General features: G+C 43.7%; 1 protein-coding gene across 1 annotated transcript; it reads right to left on the bottom strand.

The window, feature by feature from the left end:
- Positions 1 to 261: 261 nt before the first annotated feature.
- Positions 262 to 24,477, bottom strand: mpped2 (metallophosphoesterase domain containing 2b). The gene is given in 8 exon segments (XM_070443205.1): positions 262 to 1,467; positions 1,683 to 1,819; positions 3,995 to 4,058; positions 4,061 to 4,080; positions 18,996 to 19,221; positions 21,458 to 21,639; positions 22,944 to 23,203; positions 24,164 to 24,477. Coding segments are annotated over 7 exon segments (921 nt in total). The 5' UTR covers positions 23,126 to 23,203; positions 24,164 to 24,477; the 3' UTR covers positions 262 to 1,357.
- Positions 24,478 to 25,255: the final 778 nt, after the last annotated feature.

The following is a 25,255-nucleotide window of genomic DNA, read 5'->3' as shown; positions in this document are numbered from 1 at the left end:
TATGGTCACTAATTAGTAAGAAACTCCCAACACCTCGTTGTCTAGGGCTTATTTGAAAACCAGCCTGCAGACACTTGGCCCTCTGTGGAATGAGTTTGACACCCCTGGTGTACAGTATTAGGGACTATTTGTCATAATGATAAGCAAACATTTCCCAGACAAGTGATAAAGAGCAATAGGTCCAACTAAGTTTTAGAAATAATTTGGCAAATAAGACTTATTGATGATATGAAGAATTCACTAAGGTAAAACACAAAACAATTCAACAGGTAAAAATCTTGCAATTTTATTTGCATATAAAGGCAACTAAATTCATCAAGTTAAAAAAGTTTCATAAACCAGGAAACTAAACAGGCATTTACAATGACAGAAGACTACCGTTGGCAACTTGTTTTGTGCTAGCAAGATAGCATTTTCACATAGTGCAAAAATCTGAGAAAAAAACAAAACAATTAGCAAAATTGTACTTTAGAGGGCATCCCAAATATTTTACAGCTGTTGAATATCGATACAAATCTTAAAGTGAGATTAAAATGCCTGATTCGTGCATGTTGAAAACTCACACAAGCACTGACTCACATGTACTCCATGGAAGATGGGGTCATTAGGGAATATGCAGCATCTGTTTTCAATTAACATCAAGTGAAAGTGTTCTTTACAGCTGATTATTCATAAGATGGGAATGAACGGTTTGATGTCAAACAGTACCACAAGACTGGCCAGTCAATCAATGACCTTGACTAGAGAAAAACACGGTTAAGTTCAGTAGCCAAATGTGGTCGAACGTTGCAGATAGTTCCACATAGCATATTTCTCTCTGAACGTTCCAAAATGTTGCGCCCCAGATGAAGGGAGATGATGCACCAGTACACATAAAGCTCCTACACAAGTGTGAGAGCACAAGAGATTCATCTATACTGGGTATATAATAATTGGACCAATTTCATACAAATGTCAACATACAATTTCATTTCAAAGGCTTCATTTTTAACAATACACAGGCCTTTAACAGAGACCAAATAATTTAAGTTACAATGCCAAATGCATGTTCAATCATCATCATGAGGTCAAGTATTGCTTATGTAAAGAGTAATGTTACGGTCAGGCAGTGTACTTGCCTGTGAGGCAAGGCGCTTATCCATCTTCATAGAGGAAACAAAGAAAACAATGATACAGAAAACCAGCCACTTCAGCGAATGCAAACGAATGGAAAATATGGAATATTTTACAAAGATCATTTCATTACCAGAATCCGATTTTCATGCATTTTTACAAGCAGTTTACAAAAGACAAATATCTTGAAGCTTAGCATTTCGTACAACTGAATTAAAAAAATGCTGGTTTATTTTACGATGCTCTATGCGTTGGGCAGGTCAAATACGATGGGGGGGTTTGTGGGCTGGAAACTGGCTGTACAGGTGGAAGAGTTGATGAAAGTTGTGCATCCATCCGTCATAATGCCGTACCCTGCAGACAGAGAACAAAGACATTAGACACCAGAGTCAAAACAGAGACAATAACAGGCACAGGATTCAGGATTAACTGATTCAGGATTAACTGTCATTCTTTAGAACAGCATACATGTTAAGAAGCGTTTTGCCTGAAATCTGACGACTTCCTAACATGGATGTTCAGTCCTTTATAGAACCAGGACCATGGAGGTCAGAGCACAGAACACTCACCCTCATGGATGCCCCCAAAGGCGTGGAGCTTGGGTCGGACCCTCTGCTGTACTGTGTTCAGCAGCTCCACACAGCCCACTCTCTGCAGCTCCTTGGGAACCCAGTCCCGGAAACCTGTCCCAAACCACAACAATAGACTGATTAACACACTTGATTAACCTGTTGAGGACAGAGGGCGCTGTTTTCACTTTGGGGGAAAATCGTGCCCAATTTAAACGGCCTCGTACTCAATTCTTGCTCGTACAATATGCATATTATTATTACTATTGGATAGAAAACACTCTCTAGTTTCTAAAACCATTTGAATTTTGTCTGTGAGTAAAACAGAACTCATTTGGCAGCACACTTCCTGACCAGGAAGTGGAAAGTCTGAAATTGATGCTCTGTTCAAGGGCCTGCCTATAAATGGGCATGATACGTATTAATATACATGCACGTCATACACCTTCCCCTAGATGTCAAGAGGAAGTGAGAGAAGAAATGACGTGTTTATCTTGGTCTGAGGTGGAATAAATCCTCTTGGCACGACGAGTCACCCATTTCCTGTTTTCTGGAAAGCGCGAAGATGGACCTGGAATTGCCTTCTGGAAAGCTGTCGTTATAGGCGACTACTATCTCCGGCTTTGATTTTATTTGATACATGTCACAATATCATCGTAAAGTATGTTTTTTCAATATAGTTTTATTAGATTATTGAAATTTATTCCGGACGTTAGGCGTGTTGCGTTGGGTGCTTTTATTCAGGAAGGAGAGCTTCGCGCCACTTGGCGAGTGTGCTTGCTAATTCAAGAGGGACAAAGGACGTTCTAAAACCAAACAACGATTGTTCCCGACAAAGGACCTCTTGTACAACATTCTGATGGAAGCTCATCAAAAGTAGGACCCATTTTATGATGCTATTTCATATATCTGTCGAACTGTGTACTATTAGTTTTGCGCCCAGGTTTTGGTCACTATCTCGCCATAACGTAAGCCTTATGTCGTAAAGAAGTTATTTTTAGAATTCTAACACTGCGATTGCATTAAGAACTAGTGTATCTATCATTTCCTATACAACATGTATTTTTTTGTAATGTTTATGAATAGTTATTTGGTCAGAATAGGTGAGAGTCTAATAGAAATATCCGCACATTCTGGGAAAATATGCTACGTTAGCACAATGTATAACCACTGATTTCAGCTCTAAATATCACAATTTTCGAACAAAATAAGTGGTATGTATAACCTGATGTTATAGGACTGTCATCTGATGAAGGTTTATGAAGGTTAGTGAAAATTAATATATTTTGCTGGTTTATTCGCTACGCTAACGTGCCTATTGCTATCGCTAACGTGCCTTGATGAATGAATGCGGTTGTGTGGTAAGGCTATTGTAGTAAGCTAATATAATGCTATATTTGTGTTTTCGCTGTAAAACACTTAAAAAATCAGACATGTTGATGGATTCACAAGATGGTGTATCTTTCATTTGCTGTATTGGACTTGTTAATGTGTGAAAGTTAAATATTTTCAACAACAAAAAAAAATTGAATTTCGCGCTCCTGCCTTTTCAGTGGAATGTGGGAGGAGTTCCGCTAGGCGGAACGCCGGGGCTAGAAAGGTTAACTTTGCAAAGACAAATGAACATAGCAGAAAATAAATTGAACATTAGCGTCTTCATTCATAAAATGAGTGAAACAGGTCAGACAAACTAAGGGCGACATTTTCCATATCTTAACGTTGTTGTATAAATGCACAGATAAACGCAAAGTTTTAGACACAATCTGTGAAGTTTGCCATTATCCTCAAGCACTTTATCAGGAAGTGAAACTCTCTGCGAGAGTAAATGGATGGAATATTTCAATAACTCATCTAAATGATTTAATGTAATGAAGGTGTGCTGGAGAATCGGAATTACACTAGAAAACAATGATGCGGTATTATATGTGCTGTGAATGTTTGAATGGATCATATAGGCGATCTCAGTGCTGTAAATGAATTAGAATTTGCTGATGGTCACAAAGAAAACCTGTTCAGTTGGACCTGATGTGACACTCCCATTCTTCAGCTACACCTACACACCGTTTTATACAGTCAAAAAATACCAAACTCGTCACTGCAGTCTTGTAGCTTGTTGCTTCATTTTAACGTAAGAAAAATGTCACCCTATCTCTGCTTCCATTTCTTCCAGTAGTTCAATGAATGAGTGACAGTAAATACTGGCAAATTCATAGTGCAAGCTGTTTTAGCAGTCTTTGGGAAAGGCTGTAGAATGGGGTGTTTTGGGGTTCTATGAAGTCAACTCACCGAGGGAGGTCCGTGGTCATGAGAACATCTATGCCTCCGGAACCTGATTCCACTTGTCCAATAGAGACTGGCCGCGGGGAAGGTTAAAACCCAGCCATTAAACCACGGTGTCCTGTAGGAACACACAGTAGAAACAGTTAAAAGAAATATACATCACACACCTGCACAAGAGAGAGATCTAGGGGGAGAGAGAGAGAGAGGGGGGAGACAGAGCGTGAGGGGAAGAGAGGGAGAGCGCGGGAGCAGGGAGGCAGAGCACCCGAGGGGGGGGGACAAGGAGCACGAGGGGAGGCAGAGCGCCCGGGAGGGGGGGGGGACCAGGAGACAGCCAGCCATTGAGGGAGATAGAGGGTTATCCGCCGACCTAAGGTCATTCATTCTGGCCCGTGCCACAGCATAACAGCGGTCATCCAAACACTGGAAATGGATTAAGCTGTCAGCACCAATGAGAAGAAGCATGTTAATAAGAGTTTCATGTCTCCCCTGGGACCCTGGCCTCCTGACACACAGCAGTATGTCTGTCTGACTACTGCCTTTATTTACCGACAGCCAGGGCACATAAAGAGATTGCCCCGGCCGTAATGGACAGACAGAACGGCACACGTCAGGCCAAGGTCACGGCTAATTCTGGCCAGAGCTAACTGGAAGAGGTTGGGGAGACGGGGGGAGGAGGGAGGGGTCGAAGTGGAAGCTATTTGGTCTGGACTAAATGAACGCTGATAGCGTATGACTATATGACTGATATGGCCCGCAGTGCATTCATCAACCTGTCTGGACAGTCTAGGCTATACCGTGATGCAGAGGGAGATCTCTCTGGAGGGTTCAACACAGGGCTGCTGCCTAGGGGGACATTAACCACATACAAACACTGCAGATTGATACTTCCCTTCAGATCAAAGATGGATTTCACGCCAAGAGCCATTCCAGTGCAGGTGAGGCTCTGGGCCAAGTTTGAGACTCACACACTGTCTGATTTAGCATTTTGCACATTTTCTATAGCTTTAATCAAGATGAAAACAAAACTAATACCATGCCACTATTGCCAAGTTCATTTCAAATGTACATAAAGATTTGTATGGTCTTGTGTTACATACAGTATCAGCATTTCTGTTACAGCCTCCACTGTGCGGTAGCAAGGGTCTGACATAGCCATGCACGGAGTAGCTCACAAACAGCCCATTCATATTGACTGCACCTTTATACACTATATATACACAAAAGCATGTGGATACCCATTCAAATATGTGGATTCGGCTATTACAGCCACACCCGTTGCTGACAGGTGTATAAAATCGAGCACACAGCCATGCAATCTGCATAGACAAACATTGGCAGTAGAATGGCTTTACTGAAGAGCTCAGTGACTTTCAAAGTGGCACTGCCATAGGATGCCACCTTTCCACCAAGCCAGCTCATCAAATGTCTGCCCTGTTGGAGCTGCCCCGAACAACTATAAGTGCTGTTATTGTGAAGTGGAAACGTCTAGGAGAAACAACGGCTGAGCCGCAAAGTGGTAGGCCACACAAACTCATAGAACGAGATCCCCAAGTGCTGAAGTGCGCAGAAATCGTCTGTCCTTGGTTGCAACACTCACTAGTGAGTTCCAAACTGCCTCTGGACACAATGTCATCACAAGAACTGTTCGTTGTGAGCTTCATGAAATGGGTTTCCATGGCCGAGCAGCCGCACACAATCCTAAGAACACTATGTGCAATGCCAAGCATCGGCTGGAGTGGTGTAAAGCTCACCGCCATTGGACTCTGGAGCAGTGGAAACACGTTCTCTGGAGTGATGAATCATGCTTCACCATCTGGCAGTCCGACTGAGAAATCCAGGTTTGGCGGATGCCAGGTGAATGCATAGTGCCAACTGTAAAGTTTGGTTGAGGAGGAATAATGTTCTGGGGCTGTTTTTCATGGTTTGGGCTAGGCCCCTTAGTTCCAGTGAAGGGAAATCTTAACACTACAGCGAGCCAGGCCTAATCGTCCAACATCAGTGCCCGACCTCACTAATGCTCTTGTGGCTGAATGGAAGCAAGTCCCCGCAACAATGTTCCAACATCTAGTGGAAAGTCTTCCCAGAAGAGTGGAGGCTGTTATAGCAGCAAAGGGGGGAAACCAATTCCATATCAATGCCCTTTATTTTGGAATGAGATGTTCGACTAGCAGGTGGTGTCCACATGCTTTTGGTGATGTAGTGTATTTTCCTCCAGGCTGGGCTACACTGCCTTCTCCAACCCTGTGATTCAAAGCAGAACCTGTTCTGTGTTACACCTGGATCTCAGTGCTGACACCAGCGGGTAGATAAATCCTGCGTTTCCCCGGCGTCTCTCTTGTCGCTCTCCAACCCAGCAGAGCAAACATAGACGAGATATGAACAATGAGCTGTGCTGCTCAATATGGAAGCCAGTAATAGCCAGGATGTGGTGGTGCCCCCCAGTAAAGCCATTCCTGCTCCCCAGGACCCGAGGGCGCTATTATCTTCCCATGCTGAGAGGGAGGGGGAGTAGGAGCAGAGGGAGCAGGAGGGGGAGTAGGAGCAGAGGGAGCAGAGGGAGCAGGAGAAGTGGGAGCAGGAGAGGGGGGGAGAAGAGGGAGTAGGCAGGGGGTGGGAGTTGAGCAGAGGGACAGGAAGGGGGGGCAGGAGGGGGAGGAGGGAGATAAAAAGTGGATTAGGACGCGGAGTAGAAGGGAGCAGGGGATAGAGGAGGGGAGGTGGGAGGAGAAGAGGGAGTGGGGGGGGGAGAAGAGGGAGTAGGGGGGAGCAGGGAAAGTGGGAGCAGGGCGGAGGATAAGAGGGAGCACAAGGAGGGGAGGGCAGGGGGGAGGAGAAGAGGGAGCAGGAGGGGGAATATTGTGGGTAGGAGATTGTGGTTAGCTTGACCACGTAGACACAAGATTAGCTGTGTCTTCTCCCACCCTGGCTGTCATCACTAGGCTAACTGATTGACTACCTCTGGTCACTGCTGTTATCTCCTGCAGGGAATGATCCATCAGGATGTGGAAGTCTGGTCTCCACTGTCTGCCCTGACTGGGGCAGATAAAAAAATCGAACCCAGGGTTCTACACTAACTTTTATGACAACAATTACACGGTAGCCTGCTCTTCTGTGCTGACACTGACAAACAGATCCTAAAAACGAAGTTGTCTGATCCATATACAGAGCCATCAGAAAGTATTCAGACCCCTTAACTTTTCCCACATTTTGGTAGGTTACAGCCTTATTCTAAAATGGATTAAATCATTTTTTCCCTCATCTCCTCGTCTTCTCTTAACAGATATAGCCATTTGCTTTCCAAACTATGATGAACTATTGTGATATGCCCGGAAGGACCTCTACTTTTCACTGACAGTCGCAACTCAACAATCATGTGGTATTTGCCGTGTGCGCCGCCCAAATTGTGGGCCATTCCGACTGTAGGCATTGTGATTTAAAACATTGTTCTTTTTTAAAGCTAATGATCCTCTGTGACCAAATCATGCTTTCTGGTGTAGTAGCCTATTATGAATTATTTTATTTACTTCTGTATAGACAGGAGTAGGCTAATTAGGGTATACCATTTTTGCAATTTAATTCAATTTAGGCTACTTTAGGGAAAACTTAGCTGATGGACGTGCCACCTATGTTTGTAGAGCAATTGTGATGGTGTTTTCAAAACAAATGGCAAGAGCCCGACCGATAAATCGGTTGACCGATATTAAAAATGAGCCTTCACAGCAATGTTTGTATCGGTCTTTATTCCACCGATAAAGTGCTGATATTATATACATAGAATGAACAAATGTGTGCTCATTTGCAGTCACATTTAGAATTTTTCAATGGTTGCCTGAAGAGGGAGCTCTAAAAGCTGCTCATTGAACATCATTCACGTCGTGACTTACTGAATGGTGAGAGTAAGAGTGGTCATGGTGGTTTAACGTGAGTAGCTTGCCACAGCCAGCGACAGCATATTTGAATAAGTAAATAATCAAAAGTACACTTCACAAAGCAAGCAACCCTGTCCTCATCACACTCTCACTTGGTTAACGTTAGCTGGCTAGCTAACCAGCAATGAAGTAAGGCTCTATCTGGCCAGCAAGGTAGTTAGCAAGCAAGCAATCTGTGCTAGCAACTTACACTACAGTTCAAACGTTTGAGGTCACTTTAGATATGTCCTTGTTTTTGAAAGCAAAGCAAATTTTTTGTCCATTGAAATAACATAAAATTGATCAGAAATACAGTGTAGACATTGTTAATGTTGTAAATGACTATTGTAGCTGGAAACGGCAGATTTTTTATAGAATATCTACATAGGCGTAGAGAGGCCCATTATCAGCAACCATCACTCCTGTGTTCCAATGGCACGTTGTGTTAGCTAATCCAAGTTGATCATTTTAAAAAGGCGAATTGATCATTAGAAAACCCTTTTGCAATTACGTTAGCACAGCTGAAATCTGTTGTGCTGATTAAACAAGCAATACAACTAGCCTTCTTTAGACTAGTTGAGTATCTGGAGCATCAGCATTTGTGGGTTCAATTACAGGCTCAAAATGGCCAGAAACAAAGAACCTTCTTCTGAAACTCGTCTGTCTATTCTTGTTCTGAGAAATGAAGGCTATTCCATGCGAGAAATTGCCAAGAAACTGAATCTCTCAGACAACGCTGTGTACTACTCCCTTCAAACTGGCTCTAACCAGAATAGAAAGAGTGAGAGGCCCCGGTGCACAACTGAGCAAGAGGACAAGTACATTAGAGTGTCTAGTTTGAGAAACAGACACCTCACAAGTCCTCAACTGGCAGCTTAATTAGTAGTACCCGCAAAACACCAGTCTCAACGTCAACAGTGAAGAGGCGACTCCGGGATGCTGGCCTTCTAGGCAGAGTTCTTCTGTCCAGTGTCTGTGTTCTTTTGCCCATCTTAATCTTTTCTTTTTATTGGCCAGTCTGAGATATGGCTTTTTCTTTGCAACTCTGCCTAGAAGGCCAACATCCCGGAGTCGCCTCTTCACTGTTGATGTTAAGACTGGTGTTTTTTGCGGGTACTACTTAATGAAGCTGCCAGTTGAGGACTTGAGGCATCTGTTTCTCAAAATGTGCTACATAAGTCAGAATCAAGGAGGTCGGTCACATATCGTCAGATATATTGGTGACCAGTGAAGTTTGCATCCCTAAAATCAGTATTGGACCTAAAAATCCTATATCAGTTGGGCTCTACAAATGGCCACTGGATTGATGCAAATAATGATGGTTTTCCCAGGTAGGCACAGGCTACTGGCATTTCCATATACCCGAATAGGATTAGGCTATCAGTAACATCGTTAACGGCTACGCAAATTGTACGGGCACTGCACACACGCAGGGGTATTCCTCTGCCGTTTTTTCCTCTTCAGAAAGTTGGTTTATTTTTGGTCAATTAAATATTACTGTTTGAATAAATAATGATAAACAAAAAATGTGTCGCACTGCCAGGTCAAACAGTCTTGGTCACAGTATCGAACCCTGAAATAATGCTGGGTCCTAATCTGCGTGCCTGGACCTCTTATTTAAGAGGCCAGTGGCAGCTTGATTGTGATTGATAGCAGAGTAAATAAAGCCCAGTGCCTGCTTTAGCACGCAGCGTGTTGGGTTATACACAGGGGTGCAATCTTTCACCATTGCTAGGCTAATGTTTCTGCTGGCTGACTCCCACCCTGACCCCCGCAGCAGGCAGGCAGCAGACATTAAAGCCCTGAAATAACAGCCACTGTCTGGACCTGCTGCTATATGATCATCACCTCTCTCTCTGTCATTACACAAACACACACACCTGTACGTGTGCGCACAACACAACACACACACACAAGCTTAGCTCTGACAAGGTCCTCTTATTCAATATGGCAACCCTGTTCAATGTACACAACAAGCCAGCAAGTCATCTGTTTGATTTGAGCTGTATCAGCACTTGAGCTTGGTGACCTGTCAGCTGAACCTGATACAGAATGCAGACATGGCCCAGACCTTTTTAACTCTAAAACAGTGCACCAACCACACCCCTAGCTTCAGGATATTTATGAAAGCGGCCAGGTCAGCTACTCTAATGCACTGCCCTGCGAGTACCTCAACTTTCTCCAATCTAAAAGGGCTACTGTAATCTTCAAATATTAATCACCTCAGTCAGGACTATGTGGGGGTTGTACTAGCACTAGACTACAAGAGAAGGGCATATGGCTGACTGGCTGTAATGTTGAACAACTCAGCTGCAGTAGAAGTAGTACTGAGAGGGAAATGAAGGGCCTGGGGGATTACCGTCTGTCCAGTCTGTCTGTAATGCCATGGGCTGCTACACTACCTAGGAAACACGTGTACTCAGTCACAAATGTCGCAAATGCTGCATTCTGCTGTGCACTGGCCTGGACAGATGTCCTAGCTTCTGGCAGACACGAGTCACCTTACACGTCACCGTGCCATGTACTCAGCCAGGCTTGTTGTGACACTGCACTGGTCCAATCACCCACTCAACACTACTGAGAAGCTGCTATTCTAAAGCACCCTCCTCAGTGTCAATGTCCGTTTTCCTTCCTTCATTACAGCCTGGTAGTGATCATCAGTAGGCTATACACCAGGGTTCCTTCATTCCAGCCTGGTAGTGATCATCAGTAGGCTATACCACCATGGTCCTTCATTACAGCCTGGTAGTGATCATCAGTTAGGCTCATACACCAGGGTTCCTCATTCCAGCCTGTAGTGATCATCAGTAGCCTATACACCAGGGTTCCTTCATTCCAGCCTGGTAGTGATCATCAGTAGGCTATACACCAGGGTTCCTTCATTCCAGCCTGTAGTGTATCAATCAGTAGGCTATACACCAGGTTCCTTCATTCCAGCCTGGTAGTGATCATCAGTAGGCTCTACACCAGGTTCCTTCATTCCAGCCTGGTAATGATCATCAGTAGGCTATACACCAGGGTTCCTTCATTCCAGCCTGGTAGTGATCATCAGTAGGCTATACACCAGGGTTCCCCAACTAGCAGGCCGCGGGCAGTGGTTTCATTTGGCCCCAGAGTTTTTTCATTTTCATTGTTGGACACCAGGAAATTAGCTCCAAGTGATTTTAATTGAAAAGAAATATGTTCCCAAGTATTCCCACAAATGTAAGCAAGATTTGCAATGATTATGCTTTAGTCAAACATCATATATATTTGGGCTTCTTACCGTCAATTTGCAGTCTACAAATTATTTGTAATTATGTTCTGTCCTCTTGACCATGCACTCAACAAAAAAAACTTGGCCCGCGTCTGAATCTAGTTGATGATCTCTGCTATACACAGTTCATACCACATCAGTCATCTCATCCAGGGTCTTTTCTCCAGAGATAGCTCAGGATGGGTCTGGTTAGTCAAATTAGCCACTTAATATTCATTCTGGTAAAGGGCATCGCTCTGGTTGGTTATTTCACAGGTCATTACATTGTGGTGCTAGACGGAGGCTAATTAAAGCACTTGTGATGTCCTGTAATAAGCTGTATGGATGATGATGTTGTTGGGGTAACAAGCTCTGGCTGGCTCCTGGGTGGTGGATGTGGTTGGGTAATAGCAAGGCCTCTTACCCCGACTGACACATACATGGACTGAGGAGGGCAGGCTCACGGAAACACACAGCGTGGAGTAATTGGTGTAAGCAGTGGGATTTTTACCTGACCAAAGTGATATAGAGAAAAAGCCAAAAGGTACTGAGTAATATTAAGAAATGCTATAGATGGAAGGACTGTAGTGTGGAAACCTACCAAAAAACAATTAGGCAACAACACATTCAATCCATTTTAGACAACTTCCTGGACAAAACGTTCCACTGTAATAGTGAAGGTGTAAACGTGGCAGTAGAAAATCTTAACAGTATATCTGACCTCTCAGCTTCCCTATCAAATCTAAAAATTTAAAACAGAAAACCGAAGAATATGAACAATAATGACAAATGGTTTGAAGAAGAATGCAAAAACCTAAGAAAGAAATTGAGAAACCTATCCAACCAAAAACATACGCCTTCACTATGGTGAATCACTAAAACAATACAGAAATACACAACGGAAAAAGAAGGAACAGCACGTCAGAAATCAGCTCAATGTAATTGAAGAATCCATAGACTCCAACCACTTCTGGGAAAATTGTAAAACATTAACAAACAACAGCACAAAGAATGATCAATCCAAAATGGAGATGTATGGGTAAATCACTTCTCCAATCTTTTTGGCTCACAAAGAACAAACAGCAAAAACATATACATGATCAAATACAAATTTTATAATCAACTATTAAAGACTACCAGAACCCACTGGATTCTCCAATTACCTTGAATGAACTACAGGACAAAATAAAAACCCTCCAACCCAAAAAGGCCTGTGGTGTTCATGGTATCCTCAATGAAATGATAAAATATACACAGACAACAAATTCCAATTGGCTATACTAAAACTGTTTACATCATCCTTAGCTCTGGCATCTTCCCCAATATTTGGAACCAAGGACTGACTGATCACCCCAATCCACAAAAGTGGAGACCAATTTAACCCCAATAACTACCGTGGGATATGCATCAACAGCAACCTTGGGAAAATCCTCTGCATTATCATTAACAGCAGACTCGTACATTTCCTCAGTGAAAACAATGTACTGAGCAAATGTCAAATTGGCTTTTTACCAAATGTACGACAGACCACGTATTCACCCTGCACACCCTAATTGACAAACAAACCAAAACAAAGGCAAAGTTCTCATGCTTTGTTGATTTAAAAAAAAACTTCAACTCAATTTGGCATGAGGGTCTGCTATACAAATTTATGGAAGAAGTGGTGTTGGGGGAAAAACATATGACATTATAAAATCCATGTACACAAACAACAAGTGTGCGGTTAAAATAGGCAAAAAAACATTTCTTCCCACAGAGCAGTGGGGTAAGACAGAGATGCAGCTTAAGCCCCACCCTCTTCAACATATATATCAACAAATTGGCGAGGGCACTAGAACAGTCTGCAGCACCCGGCCTCACCCTACTAGAATCTGAAGTCAAATGTCTACTGTTTGCTGATGATCTAGTGCTTCTGTCCCCAACCAAGGAGGGCCTACAGAAGCACCTAGATCTTCTGCACAGATTCTGCCAGACCTGGGCCCTGACAGTAAATCTCAGTAAGACCAAAATAATGGTGTTCCAAAAAAGATCCAGTCGCCAGGACCACAAATACAAATTCCATCTAGACACCGTTGCCCAAGAGCACACAAAAAACTATACATACCTTGGCCTAAACATCAGCACCACAGGTAACTTCCACAAAGCTGTGAACGATCTGAGAGACAAAGCAAGAAGGGCATTCTATGCCAGCAAAAGGAACATACAATACAACATACCAATTAGGATCTGGATAAGTTATGGAACACGTTGCCCTTTATGGTTGTGAGGTTTGGGGTCCACTCACCAACCAAGAATTCACAAAATGGGACAAACACCAAATTGAGACTGCTTGCAGAATTCTGCGAAAATATCCTCTGTGTACAACGTAAAACACCAAATAATGCATGCAGAGCAGAATTAGGCCAATACCCGATAATTATCAAAATCCAGAAAAGAAACGTTAAATTATACAACCACCTAAAAGGAAGTGATTCCCAAACCTTCCTTAACAAAGCCATCACCTACAGAGAGATGAACCTGGAGAAGAACCCCCTAAGCAAGCTGGTTCTGGGGCTCTGTTCAAACACAAACAGACCCCACAGAGCCGCAGGACAGCAACACAATTAGACCCAACCAAATCATTGAAAAATTAAAATATAATTACTTGACACATTGGAAAGAATTTTAAAAAACTGCGCAAACTAGAATGCTATTTGGCCCTAAAAAGAGAGTACAGAGTGGCAGAATACCTGACCACTGTGACTGACCCAAACTTAAGGAAAGCTTTGACTATGTACAGACTCAGTGAGTATAGCCTTGCTATTGAGAAAGGCCGCCAAAGGCAGACCTGGTTCTCAAGAGAAGACAGGCTATGTGCACACTGCACACAAAATGAGGTGGAAACTGAGCTGCACTTCCTAACCTCCTGCCAAATGTATGACCATATTAGAGACACATATTTCCCTTAGATTACACAGATCCACAAAGAATTTGAAAACAAACCCGATTTTGATAAACTCCCATATCTACTGGGTGAAATATCACAGTATGCCATCACAGCAGCAATATTTGTGACCTGTTGGCACAAGAAAAGGGCAACCAGTGAACAACAAACACCATTATAAATACAACCCACATGTATGTTTATTTATTTTCCCTCTTGTACATTAACTATTTGCACATCGGTTACAGCACCGTATATATACACATAATGACATTTGTCCATCGTTACAACACTGTGTATATATACACATAATGACACTTGTAATGTCTTTATTATTTTTGGAACTTCTGTGAGTGTAATGTTTACTGTTCATTTTCAATGTTTAGTTCACTTTTGTATATTATCTACTTCACTTGCTTTGCCAATGTTAACATATGCTTCCCATGCCAATAAAGCCACTTGAACTGATACAGACAGAACCACTGGTGTAGTGGTTGTCATAGCTAGTTACTACTGTGTCATAAGCAATTTGATAGGCTTGGCCATTACATTTGACAATTTAATCATCTCGATTGCTAATTTAAAAAAATATATATGAAAGCGGTTTTGCAGATATTTTTTTTGGGGGGGGGGGGGGGGGGGCATTGAAACCAGATAAAACCCTAACCATTATTCAACCTGCCAAAGATAGGTCAAAAGGCCTAGCCTTCTGAATCCACTGTGGCCTTGTGGTAGGCTGGAGCTCATCCAAAATGGTAATCCTCTGAATAGAGGGCAGGCATCTCCTCCTCTGAGGGTGTTCATCCCACTCCTAATCTCAACCTCTCCCCTCCTCTACCTCTCCCTGGGCTATGCTTATTGTCTGTCTGACCCGCTCTTCTGCCTGCCCCCTCCCCTTGCCTGCCCCCCTCAGGCAGCCTGGCCTCTCTTCCTGTGCCCCAGTTTGGCCTGCCTGACTGCCTAATGCTGGGTGAGCGTGAAAGCCTCCAGCGCTGCACTGCAGTCAGTCAGTCAGTCAGTCAGAGCTGGGGCCAGAGCAGGGCAGTGCAGAGAGATCTGAGAAGTGCAGCACTGGCGACATGAGCAGCTAATTAACACTGACGTGCAGTTTGCACCTCCGGGCCAAAGGTCACTTTTACAATCAGTGATGTCAGCACTCAGCAGGTAAGGCCTCGCAGGGGCCTGTAGGGCAGGGTAGAGTAGAGCAGGGTAGAGCACGGTAGAGTAGAGCAGGGTAGAACACAGTAGAGCGGAGGGTAGAGCAGAGCAGGGTAGAGTAATACACACACACTAGACCGAAAGTAACATGCACATATATTGCGCTGACTGTTGCAAGACACTGGTTGCCACAGTATCGGTGAATCCCAAACCATCGGAGGGCCCTCCGAGTGAGTGATTTGTGATTCAGCCTATGACTTGAGGTCAGTCCCAAGTTGTTGTGACTAGAAAGAGGGTTTTCACACATTGAGCAGTAGTAGGAATTTCGACCAAGTAATGCTGGAACTGGAGCCCTTACCTAGGGAGTTACAACCTCATTTCAGAGTCAGATATGGCCTTATTTATTTCCATAAACAGACGGTTTATTTGTGGCTAAGCTCTCACACTGTTGGCAATTAGTCAGGCAGCTTTCCATTCCTATCTATCTGCTACACAAACAGACAGGAAATCAAAGCTACACATGACAGTGAGACCAGTCTCCCAGTCAATAAAGTACATTACCAGCCCAGCATGGGTGTCCATGTGAGAGATTGGGGGAGATGCAGGCTCAGAGCTATGCTGTCCTCACTGACCCACACACACACAGTGGAAGTGCTTTAATGGCAAACACACACTGAAGCGACACACACACACGACTGCTATGGTTTCCATGGCAACATAGATCCACACTTTCTTTGTGGCTCTGCCTGACGGGCTCTCATCCAATGTAAACCCAAAAGGTCACATGACCAGTGTGTGTCTGCCGCCATAAGAGGATTAGAGGAAGTCTTTGATTTTCTAAAGCCAGACTCAGACTGCCACCCTGCTCTGAGCTAGCCATGCTGTCTATAGTATAACACCTCCCCCTGCTCTGAGCTAGCCATGCTGTACATCCAGATCCTTGCCATCCAGGACCTCTATACCAGGCGTTGTCAGAGGAAGGCCCTAAAATTGTCAAAGACTCCAGCCACCCAAGTCATAGACTGTTCTCTCTCCTACCACACAGCATGCGGTACCGATGCACCAAGTCTGGAACCAACAGGACATTGAACAGCTTCTTCCCCCCAGCCATAAGACTGCTAAATAGTTAACCAAATAGCTACCCGGACTATCTGCATTGACCCCTTTTTCAATAACTATTTTGAATCATCACATATGCTGCTGCTACTGTTAATTATCTACTGAATTATGTTGCCTAGTTACTTGACCACTATCTATATACAAATATTTACCTAAATTACCTCGTACCCCTGCATATCAACTCGGAACTGGTACCCTATGTATATAGCCAACTTATCGTTACTCATTGTGTATTTATTCCTTATGTTATTATTTTTTAAATGTCTCTCTGCAGTGTTGGGAAGGGCCCATAAGTAAGCATTCCACTGCGTCCTGAGCCCAACTCTCATTCTCAGGGGTTATGAGGTATTAGCTATTCAATTCTACTAGGAGACAAGGAACATTTAATGTAAATGTGAAGCTTAAGTCTGCAGACAGACATGCTATCTGGCTAAAGTCTGTTGCAGTGCTATCAGAAGTGTCTAGAAGTCAAGGTCTTGAATTTCTGGCTTTGACAATCACCCCCCCCCCCCCAAAAAAAACGATTCATTCAGACGGTGTCAGTCAGTCTTGACTCAGACCTAGAGCAGGCCTGCAGTGTCTGTCAAGCCTAGCTGATCTGTTTGCGGGCGGGGGAAATGACCTCTGATCACTAGGCTCTGAGGTGACAACGGTTACTGTGGCCTCCTGGGAGTGCAGTCACTAAAGGGGGTGCGGGGGTCAGGCCCAGGGTTTGATCCGTACGCTCCAACAAAAGAACCAGAACGTGTCGGAACAAAAGCCACTTCCTGCTGGAGAGGCTCAGAGATCTGGAAAATAGCCCCTGTAATGACGACCACAGAGCTCTACCACAGACCTCCCATCATGCATCTGGGTAGCTGGTTTGCTCCTCTTCCAAGATAATCATTTGATTCAGCACTACTCTGTGACTGAAAAGCTATGTTTCTGCCTTCATTGTTGCCCTTTCCTTTCTGCCTGCAATGTGAGAAACATTTCTTTATCACCAGGATATCCAGCATCTTTGAAGTGGCAAATATATGATTAAATCATGCTAGAAGAGCTCCCACCTCAAGACGGGAGGGTTAACCCCTGAGAATGAGCGTTGGGCTCAGGACGCAAATACAATATAATAGTGACTGAGCCAGGTTAAGGTATGAAAACCTAAAAGACCAATTCTCTCACTGTCATCATCATTACGTTACACCTGGTCAGACTGTCATTGTCAGGGTAGTCATACCTATTCAGCTGGGACTTGAAGAGACAAAAGCCCCCTAAACCCCTCTCTCCCAGAACACACGTCCAGCGACTGATGAAGAACAACACGGGCAGAGGGGGGCGTGTGGTTCACAGAACATTATTAGATCTGGGATCGGGGGAGAGAGAGCCTGTAAAAGGAGGTGTGTGTGTGTGTGTGTGTGTGTGTGTGTGTGTGTGTGTGTGTGTGTGTGTGTGTGTGTGTGTGTGTGTGTGTGTGTGTGTGTGTGTTGTGGTGCCGTGCGTTGCGTGCTGTGCGTGCGTGCGTGCGTGCGTGCGTGCGTGCGTGCGTGCGTGCGTGCGTGCGTGCGTGCGTGCGTGTCAGCCAGCAGGGAGTTGTGGAGGCCAGACTGGGGTCAGTCAGACTGACACACAATGGCCTGATTCCACTGCTCTGGCCTCGACCCTCTCCAGCCACCCAAGGCCTTGGTACAGCTAGCCAGCCTGCCTGTCCCTGTCCCTGTCCCTGTCCCTGTCCCTGTCCCTGTCCACCCTACTGGGGAGAATACGAAAGAAATACCAGGAATGGGGATATTGTTCGGTTAGCTCTATACATTACGTTACGTTTTGTAACTATAGCCTCAATATCCCCTTTTGAAAAAGTGTCTCACAGGAATAAATATAGAAAATATGTAGCAGACACAGCATTCTAAAACGTATCAAAGCATCATGCGATAGGCCTACATCGAAACTCTTCGCTTGATCTCTTAGAAACCCCTCCGTCTGACTTCCTAATCCAAACAGAGATCACTCATTCAGCAGTGACACCGTAGTACGGAGGGAAACTAGAAAAGCAGTGGGTGAAGGGTTAACTGGGCCCCAGACTCAGCGGTGTGGCTGGCTGAGGATATGGGTGTGTGATGACATAACAGTCTGGAGCCGAGTACACTGTAAGTACATGTCTGTCTCCACAGCAGCCTGTAGCGTGTCAGGACATGCCCCAAGTCTAGGACAGGAGGAGAGGACACGGCTGGCACTGACCCACACCCAACTAACCACAGACGTCTCTCTCTCACGCACTCTGTGTCTAATAAAAGACATGGAGTCCCTGTCAGGACTCAGGACAACACAAGGCAATCCCCTCAATGAGGTATGGAAATGGAAGAAAGCAATAAGGAATGTAGAACTTAGAAGCAGTGAATAGCATGGGGTAGGTCTGCAGTGTTTCATATCCACCATGGACACACACGACTAAGAAAAACTCAACTAGACTCATTCAGGGACTTAATAAGCAAGCAAAGAGAGTGGCCACACAAAGTGTCATGACCTCTACTGTATGTAAAGAATATTTGAGCAACCCTGGCAAACTCAGGTACAGTGATCAGTGTCACTGAGGCCATATTATGCAAAAGTCTGTCACTCAGCGATTAGCCTCTATAGTCACTGTATCGTAACACTATCGACTACACGTAAATAAGTCATGATACTTATCTCAAGACAAGAGAGCAACTTACCATGGTGCCCCATATATGCGGAATCCCTTGACTGTGACCTCAGAGTCCTGCAGGTAAGTACAGTTAGAGAGAAGGGCCTGAACATCGTCAAAGTCCTCTGGTCTCAGCTTAGAGACGGAGGGAAAGCGATAGTAATCCTGCTTGACCAGCTCAGCCATGAAGTCCTTGTCAAACGTCAGTTCATGGTTCCCTGCAATCACCACCTTGAATTGATAAGGTAGACTCCCTGCAGGAGAGACAGCAGGAAAGACATGTTGAATATGGATGGGATAGATAGCTTTCTGTTACTGTTCAACATAAGGCAAGTAACATGTACAGAATATAAACACTACATAGCTTTGGCCAGTAGCATGGTTTCTGGGAATACCCCAGTTGGTGAATCAATATTCATTCACTAGAATAGAAACTTGCCTTTGAGATGTTAAGGGAATGGTCCATGAAAGTAAAACGCCACAAATGAAAAGGTTAAGGCTTCTTGACCTCCTCAGACCAGGGTGAACTTTTCTCCCCTCTTACAAAAGAGCAATAACTGCAGATAAAGACCTCAGTTACCCAGCCAACGCACATCTCAGTCAACAAAGGGGAATTTTACAATTTTTCATTTGACCTTTTTACTTTCTTGGAGAGAGGTCCTTTGTCCCAGTTACCTCTTATATTACCGCATCAGTTCTGTATAGGGCTCAAATTGAAAGCTCAACTCAATTTTCTCTCGGCTGTAGGCTAAAATGTATTTGAAACTGAGGAGGATGGCAGTGTTTTAATGTGTGGCCTTCAAGGAAAGTTACTTCTTCCTTTCTGCGGATTCTTAATTTCAAATGTTTAATTTACAGTAGTAAATATTAAATAACGTCAAAGCAGACAATTTTTATGAGGAGAATAGTTTTTGCTTAAATAAGGACGTCCAAATTATACCAAATACGGTTGGTATAGTAACTTATAGCAAATAACCTTTTTAGTCAAGATAGAGGTTACTGTACAGTATGCTGAGCACGGCCGGCACGCTCATTAGGCAGGATTAGGCCACCGCCTATGGCGGCAGATTGACGAGGGAGACATTTTCTGAGCTAAACTGACCAAGACCTCCAACAACAACAACACATAAAACCTCACATAATTCTGCCCAAACCCAATGACAATATATCTCAACCAGTGGCAAAATGGGCTTTTAAGCCCACTGATGCCGCCCTGTGATAAACAGTGCCCACTTTGTCAAAGGCAGGGGCGCAAAATATTTTGCTTGTCCATTCTCAGTTTGTCTCTGCAGGGTGCTGTTGGAGAGACACATCGTTCCGGTGCTCCTCCACGTTACGTCAACAAAATGATCAAACATCAATCATGTAGCAGATADAGGATATAGTGGAAAGAGTATGGGGCCTTCTCTGTAGTCTATAGGCTGGAGATAAAATCTATGACAATATAATGAGACGCACACTTTTTACATCATGCAGGTTTCTCCAATCAAACGAGGGATGGCGCCCAATCAAATAAAAAATGTGCTGTCATGTTAACAAACATATCCTTAAAACAGGCCAAAGTAAAATGGATCATATGGAATGGACAATCAACTGTTGTCCAGGAGTTTCACCCAATTGACATGATCAGTTGCATTTTTTATTTTACCTTTATTTAACGAGGCAAGTCAGTTTAGAAGAAATTCTTATTTTCAATGACGGCCTAGGAACAGTGGGTTATCTGCCTTGTTCAGGGGTAGAACGACAGATTTGTACCTTGTCAGGTCAGGGATTCGAACTTGCAACCTTTCAATTACTAGTCCTACGCTCTAACCACTAGGCTACCCTGCCCCCGCATCAAGCTTGTATCCGTACATTTTTGGACAAGCTGATCATAGCAATAAAAAAAAATACTTCTGCATTTCCCGCTGTGTAAACACATCGCAAATAGGCTCACGATAAATCCTGATAAAGTTGGGCAGCTGATATTCAGAGCTTAAGTAGCCAAATTGATTAGCCACATGAATCAGGCCTAATAAAGCCAATGCAAAAGCATGTTTTACAAATGGTGGGCCTACCATTGCAGCTGACAAAATTCAATTTCAGGCAAAACTGTAGGCTACACCTCAGTAAGCACGGACCGCCGCCGATACCTTTTGGACTTCTCTTTTTGGTTCAGATTTGGTGCAGTCTAGACCGGTCTTCATTTGAATGTCCAGGGACATTGATTTATGGTCCGGACTAAATCTGAACCAATCATAGACGTCTATGTTTGGTTCAGATTTTATCCGGTCTGGACCAGCCTTGATTTGGGCCAAACATAGACGTCCATAAAATACATATTTTCACCTTTCATTCAGAACCTAAATTTAACCTAATTTCAACATCTGGAAAATACATATTTTACACGTCTTTTCAACATCATTTTTGGTCTGGCCTAGGGCGGCAAGGACCGTCCCTGATGCTGAGGGCTCAGAGCAAAAAAACAGCAGTGTGTGTGACWCTCTTTACCTAGCCAGTCATTGAATTTCTTGACCTCAGAGGGTAGGCCCAGTTCAGTGAAGTCCCCAGTATGAAGAAGGACATCCCCGTATGGCATCTGGATCCCATCCGTCCTGGAGTGTGTGTCCGACACGCAGACGAAACGTGTATGACCGGAGGGTTTAGGGGTGTCATAGGGAATGGGCTCCACCCTGTCATCGAAGAGGGACAGCAGAATCAGTGTATGAGTTTGTGTCAAATTATTAAAGCAGCCCTCCATTTGAAAATGTAACCTAGGTTGTCAATGTGTCATGTGCAGCAACCTCCAATAGAAAATAATATTACAAATAAAACAGCCTTCTCTAAAGATGTCTAAGGAATCCCAAACTGGAATTGGCCATCCAACCTTTAAGTTAGTGCAGGTCCCTCATAAAGTCTCACAGTTGCCTTGTCATTGGGAGCCAGGCAGTGATTGTGAACTCATGTGGAATTTTGGGCTGCCAGGGCTGGCCAACTGCGATGCATGGAATCATGCTGGCAAATTATAGATTAAGCTGCTAGTTTGAATGAGTCGACCAAAGTGTTTTAATACAAATCATCACAAAATCCAGGAGGTTATTCATTACTCCCTACTCTTGCCATGTGTCCATCATATATTAATGAATTACCGTACCTATATCTCTATCACTGCTGACTTTGGCTTCTTCCGTTAATTACACTCTCCACTGTCCTGTTCTAAAATGCTCCATCCAATTTGATTACTATAGCTTCAATAAACAATTTAACTGATACAAGGTCCACCTCGCTGTTGTACTGAGACATCTGTCCATGGTCTAAGACAAACAAAGAGAGCGCAGATGTGATTTAAAAACTGCAATTTAAAAAAAGGTTAATCGTGGACTAAGTGAAAAACACTGGTTAACTGAAGTCCTGACTTCTATAAAGACAGCATCTGTCTTACACCTTTGTTTTGTCTCTGCTGGAAAAGCTAGTTTTGTGTGTCAGTTAGCCAGCCAGTCAGTCAGCCAGCCAGGAGCACCTGCCTCCCACTCTGACCACCCCAGGCCCACCCATCCCATCCACAGCAACACTCATTACATCCTAATGATTAGAAGTCAATAGGGAAGTTACTTAGAATTGAGCTGTGACCCAGAGGTCAAAGGAGCATTGTTAAATAGCTTATAAACCCACCTCACCTCTGACCTCTGTTACGTTAATAACATGAAAGGTGGCTTCCGCCTCACACACTTTAACCTCACACACTGTAGGTTATTTGACAGGGCACTGAGGATAACCAAACATGTTTAAGTCATACTCCATCTATTCAAGACGAGCTAATGTGCGCTGAGAATAGAGCACACAGAAGGTATGGTGGTGGATGTTATGAGGCCAGATGTCCATATATTTAGTCTTTTGTTTGAACACATTCATCAATCAATCCTCTGTGCACTGTAATGGCCCATCAGATGAAAAAGAGATAGATACAGTGCAGGTCTGCGGCTAGATAGATACTCACATGTGGACATGGGGTGGTTGGAAGCGACTCTGGTTAATGTTGTAGTGGGTGAAGGCCTGTGTGGGGTTGGAGCTGTACTCATCCACAGTGACAGTCACCTTGCCCTGAGAGGGGGGGTTTCTGTGAGCCATGGCTCTGCTGCTTGGGACATGGGCAGTTAGTTTACCAGGATCCAGAACCATTTTAGGGAGTGGGCATCATTCAGAACAGCCCCGTTCACTAACTCAGACCCACCGGCCCTCTGGACAACTGGCCACAATCTGTACCACCGCAAACAAAAAGAGAGGAGCACACCTCAAAATACAGTAATTGTGCAGCAGACATGATTACAAATAATGTGTTGCTGTAAATGACAGCTTTAAGTGAACCACTTGTGTTGTACAAAAACAACATCAAGAAGACACCCAGAATTATAAGAATTATTCAACCACTAATATCAGAAGAGGTGATACACTTCCATATTTCTCGCTAATGTCTTCTGAAGTGTTGATAGATTTTAACTACAGTAGATAGGATACAAAACAAGCTTGAACATTAAACCTTTAACAATACTGTAACGTCAGTAGAAAATATATAATAATATCAAACTAATGTAAGCATTGTGTTCCAATCAAAAGGCTTGAAATAACCCAGGCCTACATTTTTTTTTACAAATGTAAAAGTGACAGAGTGAATTGATACAATGTAACCACACGAATTGTAGTCGCTGTATTTGCCAGATGACAAAACAGTGAACTTAAACCACACCACTTTCGTTCAAGACATTGGAAACTGAAAATTAAAACATAAAAACTACCCAGACGAATTTAACATTAGCCGGTTAGCAGCGGTGCAGAGTGCAGACAGACATTTACTATCAGTCAACTGTAACAAGCTGATTATCTACAAGCTGAACTGTAAGAGGATATTTGACATAAAAACATATGTTCCCTCTAATTTTGGTTTCACGCTGCAACATTTGGAAAAGGTGATTTTTAAATATATGCACCATTTCTACCAATCAGCCTAAAGACACAGAAGAGACTAAATTGAACCTCTCACCCGATATTACAAGATCGTGTTCTTCCTCATTTATTGTAGGCCTATTCTGCATTACAGAACAAAATACAAACATAAACCAAGCTCTCTCATCTACAATATTACGAATAACAACATTTACAGGCTCGACAGAAACCTCTGTATCCGAATGGCTCGTAAATGACAAATCACCCCTAACCCACCGCTTTGTGCCTCGTTATTTTTTCCCAGCGATGTTCTTGCCAAACGGGTGGCGAGTTCCGTTCATCCGGTAGATATGTTCTCGGGGTTAGCTCTCTGTCTATGTTGTCAAAAACGCGGTCCCATAGATAACGCAGACAACTTGGAGGTCTTGAGAGGTGGAGGTCGTGGCTAGCAGGGCAGAACCTTCGACCCTGGGAGACCCTCGGCTGGCTCTTGAGGAAATGCGACAGAAAGGCAACGAGCGAGATAGGAGCCTCGATGTGAGAAGAGAAGGGGGGGAGCCCGAGAGAGCCGAGCAGTGCAGCGCGAGTCTGCGAGAGGACTGCCACCGGGGTCAGAGAGCACACAGTAGGCTACAGAAGCTCAGAGCCAAGGAGGGGACTGCACTGGGACAACTGTTAGTAGAATTGTAAATAGGATTAAAAGCAAGCTATTTTTGAACCATTTATATTTTTGGATAGCCTACAAATGGGCTCACATAGCCATAGACTACCTTTGTTGCCTAAGAAGTTTGAGGGTATTCTTGCACGTCTGTTTTAAAAATAGTCGGTGTTGTATTGCACTATATTTTAATTGTTAAAACGTATAATACAAAATACGACAATAATTAACATTATACAGAATAAAATACACATTTGAACTGTTAAATGTAAGGTCCTACATATCAGTGTAAATTAAAACAATAATGTGCACTTGGAAATGATAAGAAAACAGGCTATACATTTGTGAATCAACTGTTATGACCTGTTGTACTGCATGTTGCTTTCTTAATGCATGTAGTGTCCTCAATCTCAATAGCAGCAAAGGAGAAAATAAAAAGTAACACTATTCTTCAACTAGTCTATATGTATACATGAACAACAGTGCATAACGTACAGTATGTTGGTGTGCTGTATGCAGAGTCTTGCGATCCTATGCAGTAACAGTTGAGGTGGTCTAATCTCCCAGAGGAAGTGATTAGGTCTAAGTGCTGTTATGTGGCCCTGTTCCTTAATGTAAGGCCCCTTCAGCAAACAAAAGATGCATTATTCTGCTTTTCTACTGACACACGGGTGCATGACCTGACTCCATGCAATTACCTCATACTTATA

This window comes from Salvelinus sp. IW2-2015, linkage group LG4q.1:29, assembly GCF_002910315.2.
Source record: "Salvelinus sp. IW2-2015 linkage group LG4q.1:29, ASM291031v2, whole genome shotgun sequence".
In the NCBI taxonomy this organism is placed as follows: domain Eukaryota; kingdom Metazoa; phylum Chordata; class Actinopteri; order Salmoniformes; family Salmonidae; genus Salvelinus; species Salvelinus sp. IW2-2015.
The sequence above is the reverse complement of the archived record's forward strand: the minus strand, read 5'-3'. Positions and strand labels throughout refer to the sequence as shown.